At 41.0% G+C, this 23,671-nt stretch overlaps 1 protein-coding gene across 3 annotated transcripts; it reads right to left on the reverse strand.

Moving 5' to 3' along the window:
• Positions 1–5,748: 5,748 nt before the first annotated feature.
• Positions 5,749–11,938, reverse strand: LOC146693421 (homeobox protein otx5-like). 3 transcript variants are annotated; one of them, XM_085479271.1, is made up of 4 exons: positions 11,699–11,938; positions 9,674–10,472; positions 8,377–8,528; positions 5,749–8,115 (listed from the first exon to the last, which is right to left on the reverse strand). In XM_085479271.1, exons 2-4 carry the CDS (start codon positions 9,771–9,773, stop codon positions 7,477–7,479), a joined length of 891 nt encoding a protein of 296 aa, XP_085335397.1. In that variant the 5' UTR covers positions 9,774–10,472; positions 11,699–11,938; the 3' UTR covers positions 5,749–7,476. The 3 variants fall into 3 exon arrangements, with proteins under 3 accessions (XP_085335397.1, XP_085335396.1, XP_085335398.1); XM_085479270.1 differs by having other exon boundaries at positions 9,674–11,938; XM_085479272.1 differs by having other exon boundaries at positions 9,647–11,938.
• Positions 11,939–23,671: the final 11,733 nt, after the last annotated feature.

Consider the following 23,671-nt stretch of genomic DNA (forward strand, 5'->3'; position numbering starts at 1 on the left):
AAAACTATATGTTTAAAAGAGTCTGCATTCACTAGTGTATGTTTGATGATGCAATTGCACCCACGTCAGTACAAATTCATGCCTATGTGTATTTGCGTGTGCCTGAGCGTGTGTTTGACGCATGTGTTATGGCGGCAGTGGGATTAGGAATCGATTAAGAGGAAATTGGACTGCAGTTGGACAGGAGGGAGGGAGAAAGGAAGGGAGGGAAGGAGGGATGGTGGGGAGGCCGCTCAGCTCTGGCAGCAGCAGCAGCCTGTGGCATGATTACAGTGTGCCTCCAGAGCAGGCCAGCCACCAGCTTGTTTGTAGGGGATTAGAGAGGGGAAAGAAATGAATCATATTTCTAAGTCCTGAGTGTATCCCTGTCTGTGTGTCTGTGCTTCGTGGTCCATATGCTGCTTCTGGGGGATTACAGGAGCATGCTGCCTGCAGAGTACAGGACATCTATCTATCTATCTATCTATCTATCTATCTATCTATCTATCTATCTATCTATCTATCTATCTATCTATCTATCTATCTATCTATCTATCTATCTATCTATCTATCTATCTATCTATCTATCTATCTATCTATCTATCTATCTATCTATCTATCTATCTATCTATCTATCTGTTAAATTCACTCTGCTCACGATTTAGTAACAAAAATCTGTCTTTTCATGTCACAGAGTGTAGCATTATAATTTCAAGTGTAACTGGGTAAATGAACAGCCACTGAAGTCTGTTAGTGACTGCAGTCTCATGCTTAATGTTAATAAGCTTTTTGGGTTAGCCAGAGTTATGCTGTGTCACCATGAGGCTGAACCCAGCTCTGTGTTCTCAGGCTAAATCCCAGTCAGAAGTCTCACTGTTACTGGGCAGCCTGAGTAATAACCTCAGCCGCCTCTATTGTGTGGTACATATCGTTTTTTGGTTTTTTTTGCCTTCCCTATGTTCCAAGAGACTATCACGATCACGTAACTTATCTGCTAACCTTGATATATCATATATTAAGTTGGTGTAGTTTGAAACAAATGGTGAATTGGTCCCTCTGGAATCTTCTCTGTAATGGTCAGCGCACCCTTTGATGCAACATTTCTATTGTCAAGTATGCATAATTCCCTTTTCTTTAAAGGTAATCCGGTGCTGTAACGACCACTGACTAGTTTGGTAGATCTTAAAGGTATATCTGAGAACTACTACTTTTTGAAGGTTCTGAATCATCTCTGATGTTGCCAGTTAATTTTGAATTACTGTGCCCACAGCTTCTCTGGTTTTAAAACCAATAGCCTGTTGACATGTCCTCCTGGCCATGATAACTTATAATGGTCCGCTGTACCAGAGGCATGTAGAAAAGTTGTCACACCATATGCACGAGGTGTGTGTTTCATAATGGTTTCAGGGCAGTGTACCAGGGGCATGAAGAAAAGTTGTACCATATGCACGGGGAGTGTGTGTTGACATGTCCTCCTGGCCATGATAACTTAGAATGGTGCATTAAGAAAGCATAGTTTGGACAGAACAATGTCCATCATATACACTCTATATACACTATACACAACTCCAGAACTTGTGGCATATAGAACAACTTTATCATGGATTCCTGATGTCGGCCAGAAGCTGGTCAATCATTAAAGTTGTAATATATATACATACATACAGATATATATTTATATATAATGATAATGGCAATTGCCGGTGTTCATTTTTAATGGGCTAAACCTAAAATTATTCTTTTCAATGTATTTTTTTTGAAATAGGGAAAATTCTCTATCATGACTAACCTGTTGAAGCGTGTTGTAAAGCTCACGCGTGTAGTTAGGGTGTTCTAGAACATTTTAACTCTCAGAAAGAGGGTATGTGCTTACAGAGCTTTCATGTCATGCTCAGTGTTACTGACGGCCTTTAAGGAGCCTTCTTCATATAAGCTGTGTAAATTTTATGCTCATTGCCAAAATGCTCCTTTAGCAAAGACTAAGCCTTTCTGAATCCTCTGTCCAAGACAACATGGAGACAGCTGTTAAAGTTCCCTCGATCATCCTCTTGTGTACTGTTCCAGAAAATAGAAACAATCTCCAGGCTTTCTATCCTTGCTCTCACTGATGTTTGGTACTGAAGTTTGTCACTATCAAAAAAATCAATCTCCTTCAACTGTGGTTGGTATTATTGTCTTGGATTGGTAACTCAATACCTTGAGATTTGTCCTTTTGTATGCACAACTCGTATCTGTAAGGATATATTTTAACCTGCTGTCCTGTTACAAAACATGACTCCATATTTTCATCGTCAGGTACGATTCTCTAAACACAGTTTGGCTGAGGTTCCTGAATTCGCAGAAATAAAGGTGGAGTAAAAGTAATTCTGTTACTCAAGGTACAGTCTATAGAAATATACCCTCAAAGCTGCCTCAACACAATCAGCATTTCACAGTGACATGGGGAACACAGAACAGAGAGAGTGGACATGACATGAAGTGGGCATGATTGAATCTAAAGTTTATTCCACTTCAAGGAAGCTGGAGCTGAAGCGACTGCCTATGAGATACTGGTGACTGACATTTGAAAGTTATATGAAAAGCATTCATTATGCTAACTTTTTTTAAGGACCCTCTGGGTTTGAATGTGGGGCTGTTGTTCTCCCTGTGCCCTGTGGGTGTTTTTTGTGTACCTTTGTCTTTTCTCACTGTACAAAGCCATGCATATTAGATTAATCTGAACTAGCTGTTTGGTGCCTGAAACTGCTATATGAATGCCATTTCCAAGTATATGAATGAATAACAGTAATAATATATGTCAAAATTATACCAGAGATACCTTTATCACCTCTTTATGTCACGGTTTGTGGGGGGAGACTGTGTGTGGGTTTGTATAGACTACCCAAGAGTAGACAGAGGCGAGGAGGCGAAACTTGAAAGCCAAACGAACCTTTATTTGGCTAGTTGCAGGTAAAAACATGGAAACTGAGAAAAAATATGAACAACTATGAAATATGGAATAAACTGAGGGATGCTGGGAGAACTAAGACCTAGTATTATGACATAAACTGTTACAAAAAACGACCAGACATCGGGTGAAACACACATGAGTTGATCAGGGGAAGTGGAGACACATGAGGACACAGCTGACTCGAATGAAACATAATGACAACACAGGGGAGAGTAACACTGGACATGCTAACATGAGACACAGACCTTCAAAGTAAAACAAGAAACATGACAGGCACAGAGTAGACACTGAACTAAACCTAAACTCTTAACCAGAATAACACTGAAACTTATCCAAACAGGACAACTAAAGAATCAGAAAATAAACCATAATACAGAAAAAAATACCAAAATACAAGAAATAGATCATGCTGGGTTAAAATGACCCAGAACCATGGCACTTTTACATATTCCACACACTTGTGGTATTACATTTGTCTGTTGTTGCCATATTGTCTGATTTGGAGAGGGGAATGTCATTTTGAACATTAGTGAATGAGTATTTTCAGTTTTACTTCACCAGGTGCCTCATCTGGGGAAATGGGAGAAATGTCTAAATTTGCAGCAAGCAGTGCATCCCACAGCCCCATGACCAGTTTGCAGAAAGGCCTACAAGCTCCAAAATGCTTTAGAGCTTCCATAACGCCTGAATTGTGTTCGGTAGTACGTTTAAACCAGTCTCTCTGGGTTTCCTTTTCCTCTTTGGGACTTAATATAACTGACTCGTGTGCTTCTTTGTGGTTTTAATACAGCTGAATCAATTTCCCCAGTTTGTTGCAATCTTCCCTTGCATTTTCATCCTTTTTTGTAAGCTCTTTAATTTCATATGTTAGTCCTTTTGTTTTTTTCCCCTCATTTAATTTGTATTCTGTCTGAAGACTTTCAATTTTTCAAGTCAGTGCCCTTATTTCAAGCTTGATTGTCCTCCTTTCCTCTATTTTCCTCAGGCATTTCACTAGTCTCACTCATTTTGTTAGATAAACTGTATTCCCAGCAGCTCAAAAGCTTAACTTTCTCGGCAACGCAAATTTGCAACCCAAAAAAAGCACATCGGCCACACTGTGACAGCCCAACTACAGCAAACCAAACAGGCAAAACATTTCCCAAAAGAACAAATAGCAGCCTTTAGAAACTGTTCAAACAGAAGCAATCAACACCTTTGATGACATTGATCTGTTCATGTCACCGAGTGACTTTCCTCTGTTTTTGCACCATAGATTATTCAATAAGTTTCAGATAATCCCACGAAAAATAATCAAAAAGGCCCCAACACAACAAAACACAGAGGTGAGGTCCAGTTCAGTGAGTCGAATTAGCCAGCTATGGCTGCCTGTGCCTGAGGCTCTATCAGTCAAACAGCCACATATACCTAACATTAAGCCTAAAAAATATCCAAAGGATGAGTTATTAATTATTATTAATACATTTTTCTTTCCTCCTGTCTGTAAATATCTTCATTTCATAGCTGAAGTGGGGATTCTTTGGGACTGACTTGCTTGTCCTGTAAGAATCAACACTGATTTTTAGTTGTGGATTTTGTTCCTTGATCTAATCTGAGGTGTCTGACTGATGCTCAGACTGACAGTAATTGATCTGAGGCATTAGAGAATATTATAACTTTGCTCTTTTCTGCGACTGGCTGACAGATCAACAACAGTACAAGAAAGCGTAGCCCACAGACCGGTCACATCACATCTAATAGCAAACACTCCTTGCAGGTTGACCTGCCCATGGACTGCCTTTGTATTACCCTGGTTGACCATAAAATATGGATAAAGCATATAGAAGGCAGTGCACAGGGACAAAAGACAGCCTATGTGGTTCCCGGAAGCATGGCTAAAACCTTTCATCCAGTGCACTTTGCGCAACCCCCATAAAGCTGACCCTCTGGCCTATCGGTGGCAGGAACACACAGAAACATCCATCAATCCAAAGTAATCTGCCTGTCTCTCATGCTTCAGTTTGGACCCGGTGTGGTGGTGAGACTCGGTATTAGGGTTAGTTCTAATCTGTTTTCTGTCCTCTCTGCTCTGCTCCCTCTCATTTCAGCCTTATACCCACTGAGCCTCTTGTATGGATTCCTAATGTTCCCCACTATAGATGTCCCAGTGCTCCATTTTCTTCTCTTGCAGTAGAGGTGGGCGTATCGATCCAAATATCGATAGTATTACCAACACCAGTATCGGTATTGGATTGATGCTAGCGTGATAGGATCGGTACTTTGTTGATATCAGGCACACTGAATTGTGTTAAGCACATTATTTTTCTGGAAATGAAAAAAACATACAAACATGCACTATGAAAAATGTCTGATCCTTTTTGTGTGACTGTCAGTTCTGTTTTATTAATAGCCCATATCAAATTTAAACAACAGGAGTTGACCCAACAAGCTTCAGAGACAGGCAAATTTAAATTCCAGGTCTCCAAAAAACCCAGTTTAAAAATAAATGGAAAGCTGAAAGATGTGTCTTTCTGTGTTAACTAATTATTGTGGAGAATAAAAATCACAGTGATTTAGTGGACACTAAAATGCATTTCCAAATTGATGATGATTCATCTCATAAATTGTGACACACTGCTCTCCCCTAAAAAAGCTGGCTTTATATGTTAAAAGTACCTGTATTAGTACCAGCAGTACTGACCCTGTATTCCCTTGGTATTGGAACGATATTAAAATTTGCAGTATCACTATTTAGCACTATCTTGCAGCCCTGAATTGCAGAGAAATGGAAGGATCCATGACTTAGAGAACACAGTAACCCAGGAGTTTTAATGAAGTTGTTTAATGTCTCAGAAACATTGTAGCTATCTGGCATGGTAGTGATGAGACCGGTCAAACACAGGAGACAAATGAAATATACAAAATAATTCATATCAGAAAATAAGCAGAGACGATTATAAAGCAAAAAAAAAAATGTAAGTACAATAAATGATTAAGAAGCATACTGCTACTTCTATTGGATAAACCCCTGAGTTTGACAAAAAAGAAGAAGAAGAAGCAGAAACCAGAAGTATATAAACAGAAAAAAAAAATTAAAAGTTGGCAGTTTTCTAGAAATTAAGAAAGAGGGTGATAGAGTCTGTTGGGTGGAGTGCCTGTGTAACAACACACAGCTGATACCAGACATGATTACACTTTCAAGTTTTAATATTTACAAAACAACAACAAAAAAGTATATTAGCAAAGTCCATGTCAGCAGAAGATATAATATTAATGATGATAGTTATAATAGTACTGATAGTAATATGAACTTAAAAACAAATTACCACAAATTTTACTCAAACAAATTCACAAATTTGAAAAGAAACTTAAGTTGTTTTAAGTCTAATACAAAAAAGAAAAGAAATCAGACAAAACATCAAACACATAAAGTGGTACCCATCACATCTTTACAGGTTGGAGCTGAGAGAGGCACCAGACTCTGAGCAAAGGAGGAGGAGGAGGGGTGAGTCGGCCGCATGTAGGCCCAGTCCCTTCCCTTTCTCCGGTGCAGTCTCCTCTCCCATCAGATACCTCACTGCAGCAGTTTATTGGCAGTCTGCTCTCATCATGCCACTGTGAGATGAAGAGGTTCCTCTGCCTCAACTAGCAACAATGTGACCATTGTCCCTCAAAATGTGTGGAAGTGATCTTATTACACTAACAATGTACTAGCCATTCAGCTAATGATTATAACCATGCTCAAAGGCAACAGGTTCGTACTGCAGTCACTGGAGTGACCTACTCCTCCCCCCCCTCAGCTCGTATCCCACACAGGCTGCAAGGGGTCACTGTCATGCAAGGCTACTAGGAACCATCAGCTTGTGTGTGATTTAGAGAAGACCCTGTAAAGACACCGAGCTTTAGGTGTCACATTGGGTTAGCTGAACTGTTTTCATTTCTCAAAGCTCAATGATTAAAAAAAGCAGCTTTTTCAAAGAAAAACATGACAGAAAAAACAAAATTAGAAGTCTGAAAGGAAGAAATGCAGTTCTCATCAGTGTAAAAGGTCCATTTCAATTCTATGTTAAAAACAACCTGTAGGTTACAAATGTTGTTGTGCTGTGGCAATTTTACAAATAAGCCCTGCTTTAAATTTGGTCCAAGTCAAACTCAGCTTTATCAGTCGAATCAAAAGGAAAGCTTGTTCTCACTAGTCTGATTTTATTCTGCATACATAAGTCTCTTTTTCCTTACATGTAGTCATTCCTTGATTTCAAGGCTGATTTTCTATGTTGCTTAAACACGATTGCCATCTCTTTGTTACAATCACCAAACCGAGCTTCAACAGATCACATTACTCCCACTGATATTTTTCTGAAACGACAAACACGTAGAGTTTATTTCAGCCGATCACTTCCTCAGCTGATGTGTGATTGGTGGGACTTCTGTGTCCCAAGTTTACCTCTTCCTCCTTCTAAAACACATAGAAAGTAATCTTGTTTTTTTTTTCAACCTACTTTGATTATTATCTTTTTATTTCTTACCTCTTCCCTCTACCTCCCTCCCCACGCCCCACCTCCTGTTATTTACAAGACCTGGAACTTCCAGGAGTTCTGGTCTTTGTAGTCCAGACAGTCAGCGGCATTGAAATTGAGCTTCCAGGCAGTTTGGTCTTTGTAGTCTAGACAGTCGACGGCTCCAAAGCCCAGTGAGGCGGCTGTGTAGCCCTGGGAGGACAGTGAGGCTGGGGACTGGCTTAGGGGCCCGCCCATAGAGGAGGCTGTGATAGGGCTCAGGGCCCCTCCGGTCCCCGACAGCTGTGGGTGCATTGGAGACAGGTAGGAGCTACAGTCCAGGCCAGTGAAGTAGGAGGAGGAGCCTGCGTAGCTCTGGCTGTAGGCTGGGGCCTGGGTGTAGGTCATGGGGTAGGTGGTGGTACGCTGCATGCACGGGGTGGTGGAAGCAGACAGGGGGTCTGGCAGCGGAGAGATCGAGGCTGGGCTCCAGATGGACACTGTGGCACTAGCAGAGCTGGAACTGGGGGTGATGGCGGTGCCTGGAGGAGGGGGAGGAGGGCTGTAGGGACCGTTGGTGGGGTTGGCACTGGCCTCGGTGTTGGCCTCACGAGCAGGGGATGCCTTCTTTTTAGGGGGCCGTGGTTTGGACTGGCCTGTGCTCTGTTGCTGCTGCTGGCGGCACTTGGCACGACGGTTTTTGAACCAGACCTTTGGGAACAGGAGCATCAGAGAGAAGATATCTAAGTATCACTATTTCACAATCAAAGCAGCTGATAAAAAACATTAAAGATGTACCACGCGCCTTCATAAGAACTCAACAAACCCTCACTTTCTTTCTGTATGTGTGTCTCTGTGACATACGCGCACGCGCGCGCGCACACACACACACACACACACACACACACAGGTGTTTTGCCCTGCCAATATAGGAAAATATATATGATTATAATTTTCAGTGTAATGTGTTACCTGGACTCTGGACTCAGGCAGGTTGATCTTGAGTGCCACTTCCTCCCTCATGAAGATGTCTGGGTAGCGTGTTTTGGCAAAAAGAGCCTCCAGGATGTCCAGCTGCGCACGCGTGAAAGTCGTGCGCTCCCGACGCTGTTTGCGTGGGGTGCCTACAAAAAATATTATTATTATTATTATTATTATTATTATTATTATTATTATTATTGCCACGTTAAAATCTACGTTGAGTTTATACCTGAAGAATTCCGCAGAAAAATTATTGGACCATGTAAGGCCATGTATCAACGTTGGTGTGCATTTATTACATTTAAAAAATGATTGAACTGATGAATGAAAATAATATGAAATTCAAATCTATATATAAACCACTTCAATAAAAACGCTGGAACAAATAAACGAATTCCGATTTTTCTCTTGAATTCGCAGCATACACTTTAAATACATAAGCACTGTTGCGGCTTCGTTTCACATTTTATACGCTGCTGTGGATATTTGTAGACAAACAAATAGTGGCGAGTCTCCGTAGCTCAATCTTTTATGTGGCGTTCAGGAAAGAAACAAACGTGTGCGGGATTGAAACGTTTTTATAGGACCGAATAAGCGGATCCAGCAGGCCTGATGTTTTTCTTTCTTTTTTAATATTTCTGACTGGAAAAAAAAGAAAGACCAAAACGAAATGAATATCCACATCGGGGATTATGACTTTTAAAAACGTAAACTTTGGGCCGAGCTCGACAACACGCCTTCTGCCGTCGTTTCAAACTATCCTCTGAGCTGTGGCAGATGCTGATCGCTGCATATCGGCCTTTATAAACAACCTCAGTGTTCATTCATGAAAAAATATATATTATTAATGCACCAATATGAAATACAATGACTGTCCTTTTTGTAAATAGGTTACACTGTAAGCGCAACAGATTGGAGTTAGTTTTAATTCCGTGTGAGAACAGGCGGCCTTTCTCTTCTCACACATTTTCATTGTTTTTTGACTCTATAATCCTCTGAATTTATAGGTCAAGTGAACACATGTTCTGATACACGGAGCAGACACTTAGGTTCATAATCATAAATATAACCGTACAGATAAATTTTCAAATATATTATTCAAATTGAGTCTTTTTTTTTCTTTACCGTTTTTCTGCGCGATATAAGCAATAAATACATAACGAATATTTCACTTAATTCCATCATTTCCCTTGTTTTATTTTATTTGTTTACTTAATATAAAGGCGATTAAAGAAACTACAGGTTTACACAGATTAAAAACACACAGAAGTCAAAGGCCAGTACTTACTGGGATATCCAACGGCGGCGGTGTGGAGCAGATCCATGCCCGGGCCGGACAGCGTTAACCCGTTCACGGCGTAATGGGGTTGCTTAATGTAGGACATCATGCCTCCTGCCGGCTTTAAAACACTCTCTCACTCGCTCTCTCCTTCTCTCAGACCGGGGGCCGGGTCTCCTAACTAGTCTCCAGGGGGTGTATCTCTCTCTCTCTCTCTTTCTCTCTCTCTCTCTCTCTCTTTCCCTCTCCCTCCTCTCTCTCTCTCTCTCTATTTTCCTTCTAACTGCCTTTAACGGTGTTTGTTCCTTTTCCTGGGATGTTTGGCCTTAGGTTGTTTTGTTTTTTTAATTGTCCATTGACTGCCTTCTCCTCAACTATTTTTATACGTTACTCTGACTTACTGCCTTCCAGCCAGGCACCTTTGGCCAAGCCCCTTTACGTTTGTTTCCATCTGACGCGTAAAACCACGGCGCTTTTAAGGATTTGGTGTTTGTTCAATGCTTCTAGTCAAAAAAAGAAAGACTACCTCAACTGAAGTCGGCCCGGTGCGACAAGTCAATACACCACACTGAAAACAGCACAGTTCGCTAATCGAGGCCGGTTAGAATCTCCATCAGAGCCGTGCGTAATTGCAGTGCGCACATATAACGTGGCCGGGTGAAAGATGGCAAAAAGCAGCGGCAGCAGCGGCAGCAGCGGCAGCTCCACAGCAGTTTGGTGCCTGCGGTCTGACGGGTGTTGAAAAATTGTAAGGCGGGTAGGGGGCCTCTCTGTCCCTGGTCGTCCCTGAGAAGAAGAGGATGCTGATCTGCAGGGCGGACAAGTGAGGAGAGCGAGAAGAGACTGGCTAATTAGAAGTAACTTCTTATCCAAGTAGACACCCAGAGCCCTCCCTCCTTCTCTCTCTCCCTCTCTCTCTCTGCGCACACGCCCACGCGCATCTACATATTGTTCATTATTCATTCAAGTTGTCTTTCAATAGAGGATAATATATGGTCTTTTTATTGTCCCTATTTGATCTAAATGTCGCCGCAGCAACAAAGAAGACTTGTTGATATGCAGGCAGTAAACACAAACATCGAAAAAGTATTATAAAACACACACCGCGCGCGCGCAAACACAAATTTTTAACAATTTTCGTTTTTATAGCCACTTGCCAAGCTTAAAACAGTCGTCCCAGCAACAAGCATAGGTGTCCGGAGACATTGTCAAGATATCTTTTTTTTTTATTTGAATTAATTCTTTTTAAAAAAATTTAATATATTGTTCTAAAGTATTTTTGAAATTGGCCTCCCTAAAATAATTGGACAACTGAGTGTGGAGGCAGAGGTAGAGCAGCTGAGGCGGAGAAGGGGGGTACAGGCCGGATTAAAAGTAGCACAAAGACCGCGTTGTTCTGCTATTAAATCCCCTTCTGATCCCCAACATGCTGCCTCCGGACCAATTATCCATTCATTCACTTAATCAATAATAATAATAATAATAATAATAATAATAATAATAATAATAATCTGAAACTAGTTTTATTTGATTTGTCAGGCCCTGGTCTGATTATATACCTAAATTCTAAATGTGTTATAAGTATCTGATAAAGATGTTTTATTGCAAAGTCCGACGTTATTTCGTTATCTTATAATTTTGTACGCACTATTATTACAGAAGGTTGTTTGTTTTTTTGTTTCCGTTACCCTTTGTTTATTTTGTCAGTCCTGGTGTTGTATTTATTATCGCTGAGCTTTGTGTATGCGTTGTGTCTCCTCCCGGGGCTAGTTTGGCCTGTGCCATCCTCTACAGCGAGACAATTTCACAGTGTCCAAAGCCGATTCTCTGCGCTTGTTAATTGAATCGGATTTCTTATAGTTTAAAATCCACACACACACATACACACACATGTAGCTACAGCCCAAACTGTATAAGGGGTTTATCTAGCTCTGTAAAGCCAAAGCAGGAGATATAAAGACACACACAGAGCCACAGAGAGTATTTTACCGGCGTGTTTGAGCGTTTCCAAATCTAAGAATAAAATGTCTTCACCTGCTGAGGTGTGTGTGGTGGTCTCAGTGTGTGGGAGGCCTTCCAGTGTGCGCGCTGTTCACGGTTTGGATACGGTGGACTCTTCAGTTGCTTACCGCATCCAGGTACGCCTGTGTGTTTGTTGGTATGTCTAGCTGTTATTGTCAGTTGTTGTTGGGTAGTTTATACACAGCTAACTGCTAGCAGGATAGCTAATTGAGCTAACTGTGGGGAGTCCGAGGACAAGACTGTCTCGAGACCTCCAGCTGACATGAAAAAAAAAACGGCGGGAATAGCGAGACCTCAGATGCGCGTCAGGGCGCGAGCGCGGTAGTGCTGTGCACGCGCATTCTCCTAGCACCTGCCCTCAGAGTCTTAAGTACATTTTTTAACATGTTTTATGTTATAAGCTAACAGAAAATACATTGTTTTCTTACTTTTTATGTTAAAAATGTTTTTTTGTTATGAGCAGTAGAATTTGATAAGCTTATAGTAGAAAAAATAACTTCATTTAATCAGTAGTTTCTCAGTTGACAATATACGCGAGCATATTAAACAAAAGCATAAATAGCCTGTATTGTGTGCTAATTATAAATGACACATTTGTATTTGGGACTGTATTAGGCTATAAAGTATAGTTGTAAAATATTAGTATATAGTTATTTTTAGTTATTGTACATGTATTTTGAAATGGAAAAGCTGTTCTAAATTAGACTCTTAGGTTCCTAATAAGATAATAAAATATAGGATTTTTTTTTTTTAAATCGTCATTAGGTTGTAGCCTAAATGCTGCACCAGATTTAAAGAAAAAAAGTCCCAAAACTGCCGCATCCATTGTTTTAGAAAACAAGACAAGCATTATGAAAGCATTAGGAAGTTGACTCATTTATTCAGAATTATTTAGTACAGTCACTATTTTTGTCCTCCAAGTTATTTTCTTTGTGATTTTTACTCTTTAAATTGTGCTCTTGAATGTGCATAAAAAGATAAGCCCTCCCGAAGATACAGGGCTAGGTACCAGTCTAAATATTAATGCTCTTATTCAAAGCAGCAGATTTTACTGTTGCATGACAAGTAATGTTTTCTGGGTTGTTTGTTTTGGAAATTGTTCCGTGATGCTTGTGGTTTGGACGCACTAGGACCCAGAGTAGAAGCAAATTAAGGGCAACCATCACATAAGAGGCTTAGTGCATCTAATCTATACTCCCACAGACAAACACCTACACACACACACACACACACACACACACACACAGCAGGGCACAGCATTTCGTAAACATCCCATTTTGAAACAAGCACGCATACATGTCCCACAGGCAAACACTGCCATTGTATTTTCATTTAGTTTTCATTTTCTCCAAACTCTTTTATTCCCCTTGTTGACCTTAACTGCCATCCCACTTTGTTAGAGAACATTTGCCCATATGCTCCACTATTTCTCTCATCCCTTTTTCATTAGCGAACGCCCTTCAATAAACTAAGAAGCTGAGAGCAAACTCATCCATTCTGGACAGCTATAGTTAAAAAACAAAGAAAGAAAAATACTCAGATATGAAATCCTCCTCATCTGTATGCTCAGCGCTGCTCAGATGGATGTCTGAATGTTTTAATTCCAAAGGATAAAAAAAGGATTTCAAACTGGAATTGAAATGAAGTTTCACTCAGTCATTGCTCATGAAATGTTCCCGAGGCTTTTTTACTGACAGAAAATTTACTTTATTTTGCAGCTAGCCCTTTTTTCTGAATCCTCCCATGCTAAAACGGCTCAAAGACAACTTTCTCTTCTGTTTACTACCAATCCTTTACTTTGTGTGTGTGTGTGTGTGTGTGTGTGTGTGTGTGTGTGTGTGTGTGTGTGTGTGTGTGTGTGTGTGTGTGTTTGGGAATGATGGAGATGAAAAAAGCTGTTTTTGTGCCATTTGCAACACGACAAAGACCAAAAACCATTAAATTCAAAAAGGCCTAAAACACACATACACATACATGCACAAACCCTCCACACACACACACACATTTCCCCCAGCTGTTAAATACTCTGACATCATATTGTTCGATACACAGCGTATTTTTGTATGTCTGTGTACACTCTGTGTGCTTATAGTGTGCATGTGTGTGTGTGAGACAGTTACACACACATACACACACGCGCACAGAGTTCAGCCGATTTATCATAATATGCTTTATCTGAAAAGTAAGTATCTTACCTCGGGATAAAGGGAGGAAAGAGGGGTTTGTGGCCAGATTGACAGAGGAAGGGTGGATGGAGAGAACTGAGCGCTCACTGCACTGGAACGGAGAGCCTGGACCTTAACTTCTGTGGCTGGATTGATCGGTTTTGATAAGGTAAACGAACATTATAGGAAGTTGCTGTTGTGAGAGAGAAAAGGCCACAGTGGTGTTTGTGTGTGAGTGAGGGTGAGACCGGCCAGGCTGACACAAACGAGAAGGTAAGAATGCGACAGTTACCGTGAGTGACTGGCGGACGACAAAAGTCTATAACTGGAGGAAACTGGGCGGAAAGTTAGGGCGGATGGGGTGGAGAAGAAGGAAGAAAGGAAGACTTGACTAGAGTGATGATAAAACAGGGCAGAAAAAAGTGGAAGAACAGAGAGAGAGAGAGAGGCAGATGGAGGGGGAGCATGGGAGGGGCGTTGTGACAGACCCAGTCTGAGCTTTCTCAGGGTCCCGCTGTCAGCGCTGTGCCGCCTCTCATGTTTTTCAGTATACAAGTTGGCCTATTCATATAGAAAGTCATTCACAGACGACACATGTTCATACTACATCTGTTGTAGGAGTTTGTATGTAGCTATGAATGCTGTTGTTGGAGGGTATGTATCGAGGTCAGTGTTAACTCCTCATTTAACTCGTGTAAGGATTACTCTGCGTGAGTCCAGGTCAGACCATGTGTCTCTCTCTCTGATAGTGCTTACATTTCATATATGTACAGTTGTGTGTAGGTTACAATGAATAGTCCTGCTGTTACAATGTTTCTGCACACTGTTAGTGTATACGTATGCATATGCGTGGGCTTGCGTGAGCGCGTCCTTTGAGAAGGATTTGGGTTACCAGCAGTCTGTCATGGATCTAGGCTGTTAACACTTATACAATGCGATGCATATATAAACATATACTCAACAAATATAGACCAGGGCTGGATACTTAATTTACTTGCACCTTGGTGGCTATGTATATATGGATACAAACAAGCTACTTTAAAGAATCTCTAACAAATTTGATGCAGCTAAAACTTCAGTCATATTTATACTTGGTGGTCTCTTTGGTGATATATTGCATGTTTGGAAACCTCTGAAAAATGGTTTCACATGAATTTTTTATGGTAAATACAGCCTGGAAGAAACTAATGATTTGTTATTTATATTTATGACATTTTAAAAAAGAAATACAAACCTATTTCCGTGATTCTAAAACGCCTTTTCTTCACACTATCAGCTTTTATCAACTGCAACCAAAGACTTTTTTTCACATTTTTTCCATGTTTATGATACAGTCACATGAGGCCTCGTCCTTGAATAGAGTCGTGGCTATCAGGCTGATGAATGATATTAGTGAATGTTTTAATTAACCCCTGAATGCCTAGTGTAAACTAGTGTGACTGGTGTAAACTTATATAAACTTCAATAAATTACACAATAGATTTCTAAGCAATAAAATGCACTCACTCCCCCACCCAAAAAAAACAAACAAATAAATAATTCTTTACATCCTGCAGCAAATAGAATAAAAGTGAAAACTCATGCACTTATGCAAATTAATATTGCTGTATAATTAATATTATAATTTTAAAATTTTTATTTTCAGTTTCAGGGTTCAGCTTTTAAAGTGTTAAAGTGTTGGTTTTATTACCATGCGTGTTATGTGGACAGTTGTTTTATGAGATGAGATTAATGTAATTATACATAATGTATGATATGCGTGACGTCAGTCGTTGCAGGATGCAGTTCTGCTGAGTTTTTTTTTTTCTTAAAGAAGCTGTGCTGCACTCCAGCCTCCTTTGGGTCCCATGTGGAGGCACAAAGTGTGTGTATGACAGAAGAAGGAGGATCAGTCTGACTATGAGTTCATCTGTAAATGATGTCTGGCCAGCATCTTGATCAATTTCACAGACTGCAGACCCCCTGATGCGTGCATGTGTGTGTCCTGCTGTCTTCTCTGGTAGACAGATCTCTAATCAACTGCAGCAGCAGGTGGTGTGTGTGTGTGTGTGTGTGCAATACCAGTCATCATTTAACCCCCTCCCTATCACTGTCTGAGGTTTTAGGGTGTTAACACCTGTTCATACCGTCATACTCATACACTTGTAGCTGAGAAACTGCATACCAAAATATCACCAAACAATGTCAAAATATTCACTTTTAATACTGGAAGTGAATACAAATTCAGTAAATGCAATAAAAAGAAAAAAAAAGTACACACACTCACACACACATATGCCCGAAATTCTGACTTGAACTAATTTAATTACATGTAAATTGTTCATTGAATTTTTCTATGCAAGTGCAATTTAAATTGCTACATTTAACAGGATCTGGTCCAATAAAATTATACCTGATTGTTATACTTTTTGTACTTATTTAAATAAATAAACCTTTGATTTTTATACATTTCAGATGCGTTTCATCCAAAATTCTGGCTTCATTTTAATTGTGGTTGAAGAAAAGGTAGATAATGATCATTCAAAATACAAGTTATGTTATGGAATAAACGGAGTTCATAATGTTGACTGATTATTTGAGGTAACCTTTATAGCAAACCAAATATCCACCGGACCAGATGGGGTAACCGCAAAGGTCCTAAAAGAGTGTGCAGACCAGCTGGCTGGGGTCTTCACTAAGATCTTCAACACTTCACTGTCCCAGTCCTGCATCCCGCCGTGCCTAAAGTCAGCCACAATTGTCCCACTGCCAAAGCGTACTAACATTAGCAGCCTCAACGACTACCGACCAGTTGCTCTAACACCTGTTATAATGAAGTGCTTTGAGAAACTGGTCCGACGTCACATCATGTCCTGCCTGCCACCCACACTCGACCCGCTCCAGTTTGCATACAGAGCTAACAGATCAACTGAAGATGCCATTGCTACAACGCTCCACACCACCATTTCTCACCTGGAAGTGCAGGGCCGTTACGCCAGGCTGCTCTTTGTTGACTTTAGCTCTGCTTTCAATACGATACTCCCGGACAGACTAATAGATAAACTGCTGGAAATTGGACTTCCTTCCACCACCTGCCGCTGGATCAGAGACTTCCTCTCAGACCGTGTACAGAGAGTTAGAGTGGGGCCTCATCTTTCCTCAGCCCTCAGCCTCAACACCGGCTCTCCACAAGGCTGTGTACTGAGTCCCCTACTGTACACTCTGTACACACATGACTGTGTTAGTTCCCACCCAGACAACACAGTCATCAAGTTTGCAGATGATACCACTGTGGTGGGGCTCATCTCAGGGGGAGATGAGACTGCATACAGAGCTGAAGTTCAGAGGCTGTCAGATTGGTGTGCAGACAACAACCTGGACCTCAATACCACCAAAACAAAAGAACTGGTAGTTGACTTCAGAAGGAGGAAGTCCGAGCTGCAGCCTGTCAGCATCAACGGGGAGTGCGTGGAAAGGGTCTCCAGTTTCAAGTTTCTGGGTGTGCACATAGACACAGACCTTCAATGGAGCTCTAACACCTCTGCAGTTTTAAAGAAGGCCCAACAGCGTCTCCACTTTCTGAGAATCCTCAGAAAAATGGAGCTGAAGAAGGAGCTGCTGACCGTCTTCTACCGCTGCTCCATTGAAAGTGTGCTGACATATTGCATCGGTGTGTGGTTCTCCAGCTGCACCACAGCACACAGAAAGGCACTCCAGAGGGTCATCAACATGGCCCAAAAAATCATTGGACATCCTCTTCCCTCCCTGAAGGACCTGTACAGCACTCGCTGTCTCAAGAGGGCACGCAGCATCCTACGGGACTGCACACACCCAGGACACCGGGTGTTTAAGCTGCTGCCGTCTGGCAGGAGGTTCAGGCTGCTGAGGTCCCGAACAAATAGACTCAAGGACAGCTTTTACAACAGGGCAATAGCCCTGATCAATGTAAATAGCTGACCTGACTGGATACCTCCCTGGACTTTTTAGGGGGAGGTAACAATGTTTAAAACGATAACAATAATATTTATATTTATAACAAGGTGCAATAATAATTAATGTGCAATAATAACAGTGTGCAATACACATACACTTATTCTTCTTTTTTATACTAAGTTAATATACTGTGTTGTGTTGTTTGTTACGTTGTGATGTGTCATATTGTGTCGTGTTGTGTTACATGTGCCGACGTAGGACAGTTTTTCCAATTTCATTGTACTACTGTACTATGTATGACTGTGCAATGACAATAAAGAGTTATCTTATCTTATCTTAAATACTTTTCATTTGCTTAAAGTTATTTATTATTATTCATTAAAAATATATGATTAAACTGTAAAAACCGTGGAAAAACTGCTAATGTAAAAGCATTCACAGTGTTTAATTAACATCAAAAGGCAGCCTGTGCTCTTCAATTCAATTTGCATTTTTTTTTAACTATGTAGCACTAATTCACAACAACAGCACCCTCAGAGCGCTTTATAATTGTATGGTAAAGACTCAGGTTCGGACTCAAACCCGGGCCACTGCTCTCTGACCGTATGGCATGCAGTTGCCTGCTGACTCACAGGTACTAAAGTAGTACCTGTTACCCATCTATTCACAACTTAGACACAGCTTACACTAAGTTTTAAACCTAAATTTTTCAATTACACTATATGGACATGCTTTCTGTCTCCAGGGAAGTTATGTCCCCCAGATGTAACACACACACAGGCTTCAGCTAGTTAAGACAAAGCTCATATGTGCATTCATGTATGGCTTTATATGCTTTATAAAAGACCGTGTGTGTGTGTGTGTCTTCTGATCATGTGTGTGTGCTGGTGTGGAGGAGAAGGGGGACATTATTGCAGTGGGTGGACAAAGGTGGGGTGTGTGTGTGTGTGTGTAGCGTGGTACAGTAGCTTGAACCCCCACCCACCACCTGCAACACCACCAGCCCATATGGCAGTAGACAGCAGTAATAATCATGGAAGTGGAGCAACAGGCCCTGAGCCTCACTAATCCTCAGCCACACTCCGACACGTGCCACACTGATGCATACACCCACCCTATGGACACACACACACATACACACACACACTGAATGGTACTGAAGGTACCATTTATATATGCAATCATGCATACACACACACAGTCTCACAAATGCATATACTAACGAACAGAACAGAGTAGAATTACAAGGAATGTTTATTGCTCTGTAGCGGGTGGAGCTGCCACTGTTGTCTCAGTAGGTCCTGGTTTATCTTGCTTCATTAATAAGAACACTGTGCCAAAATACACATAAACAAACACACACACATCTTGCATTTACAGAACATCTTTCTCTCTATCAACGCTGTTTTTACGCTGCACACAGTTTCTGTTTAATCTCAGTTATGAAGCCATCGATTTCATGTTAATATTGTAACACATCGCCACAGGAGCACAAAGAGTTCTTTCTGATCAGCAGAAAAGCACCTTGGCTTCGTGCTCGTCCAAAGGCACATGCACTCGGCACACAAACAGAGTCGCGCGCACTCGCTCGGTACACATACACACACAGAAAACCTTTTACGTGTGACGCACAAGGAGACAGGGCGACAATGGCGCTCTTATTGTTAATTGGCTGTTTAATCCTGAGGAATGTGTGTGATTAGTACCCACCGGTGGGTCAGGATCTTGCTCAACACTCTTGTTCACAATGGACAGGCTGTAACAGAGATGTGAGAGTGAGCAGGCGTGCAAATGCACACTTGTGCACACACTCACACAGACGGACAAAGGTGTGCAAATAGTGGTGCATGGGTATCACATAAAACACACACATATACACAGACAATTGAGCATCAATACACATGTGCAGATTGAGAGGCCCTCTCACAAAGTACTAAAGTGACCACACATACACAGCAATCTACCCAGCATGTAACTCAGTGGCAAAGAAAAACCATAATTGTGATTTCAATCATATAGTACTGCTCATGCAAGGGACATACAATTTGCAGGAAACACAATATATAGATGTAGCTACACATCTGCATGTGTGTGTGTGCTCTTTTTTTTTAACAATCACACCTTCACAGCAGAAATGAAAGCCATCTCAGAAGAGCTGGAGGCTACATCATGAGCATTGTCTGATGGTCATGAGACTGACTGCATGCTAACCCATATTCTCTTTTGCCTTCTTTTGTCAGCAAAGTAAAACGCTTTTTTAATGCCATAATATTCAACACAAGTGTAACTTTATATGTAAAAATTCACCCATTGAGTAAGTGTACTGGTAAGTGAGGTAAGCCACTGGTTGCACTGAAATGCAACGTGTCCTTAACGTTGTTTGTTTCGATGTTGTTTGTCAAGATTCAGAGGACACTTAGAGCACGCTACAGTGGCCTGCCTGCATCATGGGGTCCACTGTGCTGCTGATGCATATTTACAGGAGTGTAAAAAGGTTATGATGGACAGAAAGGAAGGGTTAATGGGACAGCCAAGACTGGTTACAGGTGGATTGCTGGGTCCTGTGTGTGTGTGTGTGTGTGTGTGTGTGTGTGTGTGTGTGTGTGTGTGTGTGTGTTCTGTAGGAGGTCCAACCAGGCTGCATCACTGCTGACACACTGCTGCTGGTAAATCCAGCTTAGTGTGTCTAAAACAGGCCTACGAAATCTGCCACAGGGCACCTAATGCTAGGGCCGCTGTCACCCTCAATCACTCACACACACCTAATCCCCACGCTGTGACCCCCCACACACACACACACACACACATGGCCAGTGCTCTGGGCCCATTTAGCTTGGCAGGCACTCACAGTACCAGGAGACACCAGCCACAGGGTCAACATTTCATATGGTGGGGGAGTGATGGGGGAAAAGGAAGGATAAATGCGAGGTAGAGGGGTATGAGCTGCAGGAGTTCAGGCATGGAGGTAAGAAACAGGTGGCATTAGCGCTTGAGGTATGGCCAGAACAGAGAGGAGCAGAACAGCTGTGAGGTGAAGGTGCCTGAGGAAAAAGAGGGTTATGGGGCTGCGAATACGAGAGAAGTGGTGTGTTTGTAGGGATGAGAAAAAAAGGCACAGGGAAAAATGAAGGGTATGTGGTGAGGAGAGGACATGGGAAAAGATACTTAGGGGAGTCTGAGTACAAATCAATTCAAAAATTAAAAAGGCACCACTTTGTTAAATACACCATAGAATAAGACGAGCAAGTCTTGATAGCAGTGGGCAGGGGTATGACCTTAAGAGAAAAAAAACTATAAAGATGTTTATGAAAATACACATATATATAAATTAACTGTTTAATTATTCTTAAAGTTTTATAAAACATCTAGTATTCAATAATACACCATAAGAAAATGAAAGGGGAGCGGTCTTATAGTTAATTGTGTGTGGTGATATTTCTTTTCCATTACAAAGTCTTTATTTTTTCAAATTTAAAGATCCACTTCAGTCATTTTCTTTCCAATCCTGTAAATCTTCTGTCATGTCTTCTTTTCCCATAAAAAGCTTCACTTACATCTTCTACTATAATTAATTTTAAAACAGCTTAAAATAGGACCTCCCTTTCCACCTTCCTCTGTCCTACTGTGTGGTAATCCCTAAATTAATCTCAAGCACAGATTGGTCTTTTTCATTAAAGATATTTTGTTACTGCAGTTTGAAACTTAAATGAAGAGACCATTCACATTGCTGTTATATAACCCCTGTGCTAGAGTTATAGACTGTATATAAAAGATGGACAATGCTACCAGCTCTGAAAAGTGACATAGATCTGTCCTTTTAATAGCCAGAATGGGTGTGACTTGAGTCCAATTGTGTAGAGGTCTAGGGGAGAACATCCCTTCAGTTTTCTTGCTGTTTGATCTCAGTAAACACGTTTTAATTAGTTATGATCTCAATTGCTAGTTGCAAATCATATATTATATAACAAAATGTTTTATGTGCTAATCACAGACTTAATTAAAGTAAAAAAGGAGGATAAAGCAGGATATGCTTCACTTTGTTTGACAAATTGCTAGCTAATCAGCATGCAGTGGCTTCTCAGTCTGCTTTATGGTGGCCATGTCCATCTTTTGTATACAGTCCATGGCTGTAACAGTCAATGTTTCTGCCAGAATAAAGTATCTAAAAACTGGGGACTGGAACATGTAAAGGTTGCAGTACTCCAACTACTTTTGCGGTGTGGATCCACTAAGTATAGCTAGCATATCTACGAGTTCAACACTTTTATTGGTGGAGACTTTTTCATGTCTGTCTGCATTTATGTAAACTATGAACCTGCCAGTGCTGACAGCGTTCTTTGTGTTCTGTGTTTTTCCAGGTTCCTGTGCATGCAATGCAGCAATGGGGGTTGAAGAGCCAGCTGGTTTTACCGGTTAAAATGCTAAACTGAAAGATTTACACACACACGCACACACACACACACACACACACACACATATATATATATATATATATATATATATATATATAATCTTAATGCTACACTGCAGCACTGTTCCCATCCTGTTGGCATGGGGTTAAAACAGGCCATAAGAGTTTATGTGCCAACGCTTGCTCCCATAAAGTAATTGAAGGCGAGACACTTAAAGCCTATCAATGCAACTTAGGACCGTGCTCCAACCACTAGGAGCTTTAACAAGACTAGCAGGGCTTTTTGATGCTCTCAGTCTAAATCCTTAATGTGTCTGCAAACAAATTGAGAATCTAGTCTTTAAATATCCTTCTTCTCAGTCCTGTAAGCTTTCAAATGACCTTAAAGTATTAATCTTAACTTTAAAATGTATTATTGGATGGGCATTAGTAAAGTTACATTACATAGCACCAGTTCACAACAGCAGTTATCTCTATGAGCTTTACACTGTAAGGTAAAGACCCTGAAATATCAGATGTAAATTCTAATGAATGGAACAACCCCCAGACCACTTGGTGACTGTGGGAAAGAAGAGACCTCAGCAGGCTGTGGGGCAGCTGGGGGTGGTAAGGAAACAGGACAGCACCGAGGAGCAAAGAGAGCTCATAAACAACAAACAAGATGAAACACAAACTACTGGAAACTGGTGCAGAACAAACACGTGTATGATGTGTAACATCACATGGCTACCATAGAGATATTGCAACGGTACAGTATTTGTTTAAGACAATTTCAGGGCAGTGAATACTGTGAAACTACTTGGCAGGTAAGTAATAAATATTGTTGTCAATGAGAGAATCAGCATTATTAATAATGTAGGATCACAGTTTAACTTCTGTAAACTAACAGGATATTCATGTAATCTGCTTCTAATAATAAAGTAAAAGCATAAACACGCTGCTGTTCTCTGTCATTGTACGTGTTCATTTTAAGAGTGAATATGTGCGTGCGTGGCTGAGAAACACTTATCCTTTCAGACTGCCAGGTGACATTTTGTAAATGGTGGGTCACAGTGTGTCTTTCTGGTGGACTGGCAAGACACACAACAAGGGACAAATAACAAAGTGGAAATGCACGATTGGCAGTGTGACACACATACAGACACGCAATCCCCAAAGACTTGGAAGCGTAATAGTTTACAAGAGTCAAAATTGATTTCTGTAAATAGAAAAGTACAAAGAAGAACAAATTCTGTTATGAAATACTCAGAGGCTGGAAGCAGGCACACCACTGCCATCTAGTGGTCACAAGAAGAAACGCAGGACATTCAACAGTGAATAACAGGCAGAGAAGCCACATACATTTCAACACAAGAGCCTCATAAACTGTGATTGCTTTTTAAAATTAAATCTGCTTTAGCTGCAGCTAACATAAATGAACACATGAATGTTTCTAATGGCCTCATTAGTCTACCCCGTCTAAATCCTGGATCCTTATCCTTAATCCGTTCACGTTAA

Source organism: Copadichromis virginalis, linkage group LG14 (assembly GCF_057382275.1).
Source record: "Copadichromis virginalis isolate Kocher_CV1m ecotype Utaka linkage group LG14, C_Virginalis_male_GT1.1, whole genome shotgun sequence".
NCBI lineage: Eukaryota > Metazoa > Chordata > Actinopteri > Cichliformes > Cichlidae > Copadichromis > Copadichromis virginalis.

Bases quoted from the DNA above. Each gene is read 5' to 3' on its own strand.
- LOC146693421 (XM_085479272.1), bottom strand. From the start codon at position 9,773: ATGATGTCCTACATTAAGCAACCCCATTACGCCGTGAACGGGTTAACG. The intron at 8,529-9,646 runs GTTTTTAATCTG...TATTTTTTGTAG, and splicing joins CTGGCCTTTGACTTCTGTGT to GCACCCCACGCAAACAGCGT. The intron at 8,116-8,376 runs GTAACACATTAC...CTGTTCCCAAAG, and splicing joins TGCCTGAGTCCAGAGTCCAG to GTCTGGTTCAAAAACCGTCG.